General features: G+C 38.4%; 2 protein-coding genes across 2 annotated transcripts; both read left to right on the forward strand.

Annotated features, from left to right (window-relative positions):
* Window positions 1–244: 244 nt before the first annotated feature.
* On the forward strand, window positions 245–822 carry LOC107129035 (keratin-associated protein 19-3). The gene has a single exon (XM_015446685.3). The coding sequence runs from the start codon at window positions 301–303 to the stop codon at window positions 571–573; it is 273 nt and encodes a 90-aa protein (XP_015302171.1). The 5' UTR covers window positions 245–300; the 3' UTR covers window positions 574–822.
* A 5,486-nt stretch (window positions 823–6,308) lies between these two features.
* Window positions 6,309–6,699, forward strand: KRTAP19-2 (keratin associated protein 19-2). Its single transcript, XM_045388006.1, has one exon. It carries the CDS (start codon window positions 6,335–6,337, stop codon window positions 6,551–6,553), a length of 219 nt encoding a protein of 72 aa, XP_045243941.1. The 5' UTR covers window positions 6,309–6,334; the 3' UTR covers window positions 6,554–6,699.
* The last annotated feature ends 1,183 nt before the right edge of the window (window positions 6,700–7,882 follow it).

A 7,882-nucleotide genomic window follows, 5' to 3' on the forward strand; every position in this document is an offset into this window, starting at 1 on the left:
GGTATGTACAGACTTTGAACCTACAGCAATTTCTATTCATAAAAGTGATGCAATATGTTAAAGAGACAGCATGACAAGACAGCAATGCAATGCAAGCTCAAACACTTTAATGAGTTTGAGGGCCTCTTCAGATGTCAGGATTGGGTCAGGTAAGTGTAACATATAGAATTACACTAAAATAGGCAGGAAGTGTTTTGTCACGTGATCTGTCAGGGTATATAAGCATGCCTGCGCAGATGCCAACATTCACACTCAGGACCTTGCCTTGAGCAGCAAACCAAACTCACTACCCCTGACACCATGAGCTACTACGGCAGATACTACGGAGGCCTGGGCTATGGCTACGGAGGCTTTGGTGGCCTGGGCTATGGCTATGGATGTGGATGTGGCGGCTTCTGCAGACTGGGTTCTGGCTGTGGCTATGGAGGCTACAGATACGGCTCTGGCTTTGGAGGCTACGGATGTGACTCTGGCTTCGGAGGCTATGGATATGGTTCTGGCTTTGGAGGCTACGGATATGGCTGCTACCGCCCATCATACTATGGAGGATATGGATTCTCTGGATTCTATTAAACTACTGCCCCAGCAACACAATATCTGAAATTATAAGAGGACTTTCCCAAAGCTGACTTCAATCATTGGACAACCAAGATCATGCTGGAGTTATTTGCACAAAAGAATTTAACATCTCAGAATTTCAGGCAATCTTTTCTATGTGCACCCATCTCTCTATCATAATCCTGGTATTCTCTACTTTTGCTTTTATAACTGGTTGAATTATCTATTTATCTTCCAATAAAACATTCTAATTTCAAAACACAATGTGGTTCCGTTTTGTTCATGAAACTCAATTATATGTAAGTGATGATGTCATTCAGAGACGCTATCTCCCTGACTGAGAATCTATGATTTTCATATACCTCATAAACATGCATGCAGATAAATACATCAATAGCTCCAAGGAATAATAATTCTAGATTGAAATCAAAAACAGAACTTCAGAATGGTTAGTAATCTCACATTTTTCAACGTTTTGCTTTTATTTAGATAGTATTCAGATTTAAGTCAACAACAAAAAGCAATACCTACTTAACATGTCTTTATATTTATATATCAAGCATATATGTTTTATTTAATTCAGGTCACATTTGTCAACTCACTGCGAATGTGTAATGAATCTTTCTATCCGTTCAAAATTTCTTTCTTTTATTGTAAGAGCAAGCAAATGGTGACAGATCAAACCATATTTCTAGGTTAATTATGAAAGTATATTATCCTTCCAAATTATTGTATTTGGTATAACCTCACCCTATCATACTCTTCTGCTCATTAATTTATTTGACATTTTCATTGAACAACTGATGTAACTATTAAATTAGTGTAGAGTTTTTTTCATATTGGTTTAACATATTTAACTCAAAACATTTTAGATATTTTTTTTCAACTGGCTTTTCTATTATCTTACTTAATCCTCATGGTATGATACAGCATTCTTCTTCACCATCACCATTATATTGAAAATTTTGCAACTTAACAAGGGAAAGAAACAAGACTTTAATGTGAACTATTTATTTATTTATTTATTTATTTATTTATTTATTTTATTTTTTTGAGACGGAGTCTCGCTCTGTAGCCCAAGCTGGAGTGCAGTGGCGCGATCCTGGCTCACTGAAAGCTCCACCTCCTGGGTTCACACCATTCTCCTGCCTCAGCCTCCCGAGTAGCTGGGACTACAGGCGCCCGCCACTGCCCCCGGCTCATCTTTTGTATTTTTAGTAGAGACGGGGTTTCACCGTGGTCTCGATCTCCTGACCTTGTGATCCACCCGCCTCGGCCTCCCAAAGTGCTGGGATTACAGGCGTGAGCCACCGCGCCTGGGCAAACTAATTTATTTTTTAGCTTAAGCTGATGACAAGAACACTTTGATCCAAAGAGTTTTCTTACAAACCTGAATTTCAGTTAAACCACTCCCCTGATAAAAATAGGAAGAAGGGGGCATTTTGTTGATGAAAGGGTTTTTAAAAGATATAAATGAATATCAGCTTTTTTCTAAAATCAAAGGATATATTCAACAAACAACATAAAATCAAGATATTTTGTTTAAATGTCAAAACTTGTTAAATGTGTCTGATTGAGTCACACAGTAGCATTAAAAGTTGCTCTACTAGAACAGACATTAAATGGTAGCAGTTACATTCATTTCATCTTGTAGGTTAAACAACAATGACAGCAGCAAAAACACTCAGGAAACTTACACTAGCTCTAGTGGCAGAGTCAGGATCAGGGTTATTGCCAAGGTCTTCTGAATGCAGGTGCCACCATGAAGCCTTTATTCCCAGTATATTTTCTCCCTTCATGAACCCAAAGAGGATATCTTGAATGTTCTGCTCAGTTTCCATAAACATGACTGAATTTATGGGGGAAATGAAAATGGTTTCTTATAATCACTTTTCTATAATATTTTATTGTTCTGATTTAGAGAATTGAACCTCTTGATTTCAATGTTACCTTCATCTAGACTTCAACTGTAACCACATCTATATGCATATCTATAAGTATATATACATATGTATAAGTATACCTATATTTATCTGTATGGATATATCTGTTTCAAGGGATTAAAGTTTTCATTTGAAAGTCACAAAGTTAAATTTGCTTAGCCATGTGATATCAGCTATTCTTCTAGTCAGTTCAATCTGGATGTTGTAGGATCACAATGCGTAGAAAGGCAAGGTACAGTTATGTGGTTCCATTATTTTGCACTTATTCATTCAGGTTAATAGTTTCAAAGTCAATGGACATGCCTTATGAAGCTAAAAATAAAAACACCCATCAATATGATTATATTGAGAAACATTGTATATTATACTTTTATTCAAATGCATTATCAAATTTTATTACATCTTATTTTTTATTGAATTAATTTTTATCTGGGTTAAAGAAACATGTTTTGAATTTATAGAAAAATGTCTTTATCTCTCAAATAAAAGTTAATCACCCGGCCACTAGAAAACTTTATTTTCATTATTTCACACCTCAACACAGGATCTGAGTTTCACAATTAACTCATGATCTTCCTGGAAAAATCTCCCAAAAATAGCATAACAGAGAACTAATTGTGCAAGTCCACTGAATTAAGTGAAAAAATCAGAAAAATAAACATTTCTCAATTTCCAAAGTTAATCGCTATCCAAAAGATACTATAATTGTTCTACTTTTTAATTAGGAAAAAAGCAGAAGTCTTTGATTGTTTTGGTTCATATATTTCACAGCATTATATGATGATATATGTGCATGTATCAATATATGTGTATTTGTGTATCACAATGAGATATATCTTATTATTTTGTTCTTGAAAATACATAAGTAAAGCAGGGCATATTTTATTAAATAATATTTTGTTTGTAAAAAATAATAAAAATTGCCTTTAATTTGTAAAATCTAATGGATGATATTTCTCTTGGAGATGGTTATAGGCATCAGAAACAGCAATGTACATTAGCCTTTCATGAGGGTTAGAAAATCTGGAGGGCATACCCAAGAATTAATGAGATTCTTAAACTAATTAGACTTACTTATTATTGCTTGTCTTCAACAACTACTTATTGAGAATTTAAAAATTGTCCAGTTTTCTTTTTCAGTACGAAAATAAAGGTGGAACAAATTTTGATAAAGGAGAAAGCAACCACGGCAAATATTGAGTTGAATATTCCTTTAAAACCTGAAAGCCATTTTGAGTGCATACTCCGCATGAGATGTGCACTACATGTTGAGGCAGGCAAAATTCATTCTTTCATTTATCCAACAACGTTTTTGGAAGAATAGTGAACAAATCAAGTTGAGAAAATGCTTTATCAAAAACGTTGCTTATAAACCTCAAAACAAAGCAAAACAGAAAACAAAGCAACAAAAAAATACCTTTGGCAAAATGTTTACAGTCTTGTAAAGCAAAGCACTGCTTAAAGACCCAAGTCCAATATATGGTCATATTCTGGTGGAGCAACTTGGACTTGATTTACTGTCTTCCCAGAGTAAGTATAGAAAATCGGTGGAGAATGGCCAGCCCTCCTCACATCCTTGCTTCCTATCTCAGTTATTTCACCAGTGCACATCTGCATTTGAGATTTTCAAGGTATCAGAATTGTAAGAGACTGTTAGATATATTATATGACTCTAAGAGTCATATAAACTATTGTTCAAAAATGTGTAACTTTAATAAACAAATAATGTCTTTTGTTTGCTGGTTGAGAGAAAATAAGAAGGTGAGGCACACAGAATTGGAAAAGAAAACATAAGGATAAAAATATTGTGATAAAATTAAATATATGGGTAGAAGGATAAAATATTGATTGGAAAAAAAATAGATAAGAACAAATACCTACGTAGCACTAGTACATATCGGGAATGAATACAGCATAAAATGAAAAGGTTTGATAAAGAGAACGGATATATACATAGTGAGGAAGACTAGGAAGTGGAAGACAAGTGGTATCTGTAAAGCATGAAGCCAAGATCATCTGAGTAGCCTAGGTAATACTTTATGTAGAGCCAGTTCTGGAAAATTGTGTAACGGTAAAAATAGAAATGATTGTTTTCGTGTGTGTGTGTATGTTTTAGACAGTTTCACTCTGTCACCCAGGCTGGAGTGCAGTGGCACGATCATGGCTCACTGCAGCATCAACTTCCCAGGGATCAAACAATCCTCCTGCCTTAGCCTCCCAAGTAGCTGGAACCATAGGTGTGCACCCTCACATCTGGCTATTTTTTTTTTTTGTAATTTTGTAGAGACAAGGTCTTCCTATGTTGCCTAAGCTACTCTCAAACTCCTGGTGATATAGTTTGGCCATGTCCCCATCCGAATCTCAACTTGAATTGTGTCTCCCAGAATTCCCATGTGTTGTGGGAGGGATTCAGGGGGAGGTAATTGAATCATGAGGATTGGTCTTTCCCTTGTTATTCTCATGATAGTGAATAAGTCTCATGAGATCTGATGGGTTTATCAGGGATTTTCACTTTTGCTTCTTCCTCATTTTCTCTTGCCGCCACCATGTAAGAAGTGCCTTTCACCTCCTGCCATGATTCTGAGGCCTCCCCAGCCATGTGGAACTGTGAGTCCAATTAAACCTATTTTTCTTCCCAGTCTCAGGTATGGCTTTATCAGCAGTGTGAAAACAAACTAATACACCTGGGCTCAAGTGATCCTCCCACTTTGGCCTCCAGCATTACAGGGGTAAGCCACTGTACCCTACCTGAAGAGAATATTTTTGAACAGTTGGTCAGGCTGGTGTAACAGTGAGTTTGTTCTCTTGAATAGTATCTCGGTTTCTGGAAGAACTTTTGTTATGCTGATAAGCCAAAACAATGTTTTGCAAGCTGATATAGAAAATTAAAGTAGTTTTATATTATGCCTACATACATATTTCCATTACTTTGTATTTACCACAGCTGATCAGAAAATTTATTTATTCAAAAAGTTCCTTTTCTTTTGAAGGAGGAATAGCCTTAATTTCTCAACCCAGTAAAGATATTTGATATTTGAAGGCTTTACTAGATTTAAAAGTTTTAAACTTGATCAATGTATTTGAATCTAGGGGGAGGTAAAATTGAACAATCTAAGGAATGGTATAAAAATGAGAAATGAGAAAAAATTTAATAAAAACACAGTATCAAATACGAATAATTCAATATGCTTAGTGATGAAGAATTATATTTAGAATTTTAAAAAATTGTGTAACTTTGAAAATGCAGACTATTTTGTCATTAAAAAGAATGTATCAGCTGGGCACAGTGGCTCACGCCTGTAATCCCAGCAGTTTGAGAGGCCAAGGCGGGTGGATCACCTGAGGTCAGGAGTTCGAGACCAGCCTGGTCCACATGGTGAAACCCCGTCTCTACTAAAAATATAAACATTAGCTGGGAGTGGTGGCAGGCACCTGTAATCCCAGCTACTCAGGAGGCTGAGGCAGGAGAATCACTTGAACCCAGGAGGTGGAGGCTGCAGTGAGCTGAAATCACACCACTGCACTCCAGCCTGGGCAACAAGAGCAAGACTCCATCTTAAAAAAAAAAAAAAAAGAATGTAATAAGTTAAAGGGCATTCTAACCATGCAGCTAAGCCAGCTCAAAGATTTTAATGAGTTTGTATCTCTCCTTTTGCTAACAAACAGATTGATGATTTGCATCGAGTAAATAAATAAATTGGGATGCTGTAAAAGGATGGCCACATGTTTATCACATGTTCTGCTCAGGGTATATAAGTGTTCCCTAAACGTGCTGATATTCACACTCAGGACATTGCCTTGGACAGTAAACCCAAGTCACTATCTCCGACACCATGAGCTACTATGGCGGCTACTATGGAGGTCTGAGCTATGGCTGTGGGGGTTTTGGTGGCATGGGCTATGGCTACAGCTGTGGATATGGCAGCTTCCACAGACTGGGCTATGGCTGTGGCTATGAAGACAGGAGATATGGCTGTGGCTACAGAGGCTATGCAGATGGTTGCTGCTGCCCGTCATGCTACAGAGGATATAGATTCACCGGCTTCTACTAAGCTGCTGCTCTAGTGATGCAGCATCTGTTACCTTGAGGGGATTTCAAAACAAGTTACTTACTTCTAAGATACAATGGGGGTAAAGGTGTAAATGTGTAAATGCTCCCATTCCGAAGGGAGAAATTGGCCAAAACAAAGGGGCTATAGACCCCAAACAAGTCCAAAACCCAGCAGGGCAGTCATTAAATATTACAGCTTCAAGATAATCTCCTTTTACTCCATGTCTCACACCCAGGCCACACTGATGCAACGAGCAGACTCCCAAGGCATTGGGCAGCTCCACTTCTGTAGCTCTGCAGGGTACAGTCCTCCTGGCTGCGTTCACAGGCTTGCATTGAGAATCCACAGCTTTTCCAGGCACACAGTGGAAGTTGTTGGTGAATCTACCATTCTGGGATCTGGAAGATGGTGACCTTCTTCTCACAGCTCCACTACGCAGTGCCTCAGTAGAGACTCTGGGTGGGGTCTCTAAACCCACATTTCCCCTCCATATTGCCCCAGCAGAGGTTCTCCATAAAGGCTCCACGCTTGCAGCAGACTTCTGTCTGGAAATCCAGGCATTGTCATATATCCTCTAAAATCTAGGCAGGAGCTCCCAAGCCTCAACTCTTGCCCTCTGTGCACCCACAGGCTTAACACCATGTGAAAACCTTGGTAGCTCCTGGCTTGCACTCTCTGGACCATCAGCCTGAGATGTAACTGGAGCCCTTTTAGCCATGGCTGGAGATGGAGTGTCTAGGACTCAAGGCAACATGTCCCAAGGCTGCACAGAACAGTGGGGCCCTAGGCCTGGCCCACAAAATCATTTTTCTCTCCTAGGCCTCTAGGCCTGTGGTGAAAGGGCTGCTGCAACGGTCTATAAAATGACTTGGAGGCATTTTTCCATTGTCTTGGCTATTAACATCTGGCTCCTCTCTACTTATGCAAATTTCTGCAATAGGCTTGAATTCCTCCCCAGACATTGAGATTTTGTTTTCTATGATGTGGCTGGGCTGCAAATTTTCCAAACTTTTATGCTCTGTTTCCCTTTTATGCTCTGGACATGTAAGTTCCAACTTCAGATAATCTCTTTGTTCAAGCATATGAGGTTATGCTGTTAGAAGTATCATGTTACATCTTGAATGATTTGCTGCTTAGAAATTTCTTCTGCCAGATACCCTAAATTATCTCCCTCAAGTTCAAAGCTCAACAGATCCCTAGAACACAGGCACAGTGCTGCCAGTCTCTTTGCTAAAGCATAGCAAGTATGACCTTTTCTCCAGTTTCCAACGAGTTTCTCATCTCCATCTGAGACCGTCTCATCCTGGGCTTTACTGTCCATGTCACTAT

Source organism: Macaca fascicularis, chromosome 3, assembly GCF_037993035.2.
Source record: "Macaca fascicularis isolate 582-1 chromosome 3, T2T-MFA8v1.1".
Taxonomy (NCBI): Eukaryota; Metazoa; Chordata; class Mammalia; order Primates; family Cercopithecidae; genus Macaca; species Macaca fascicularis.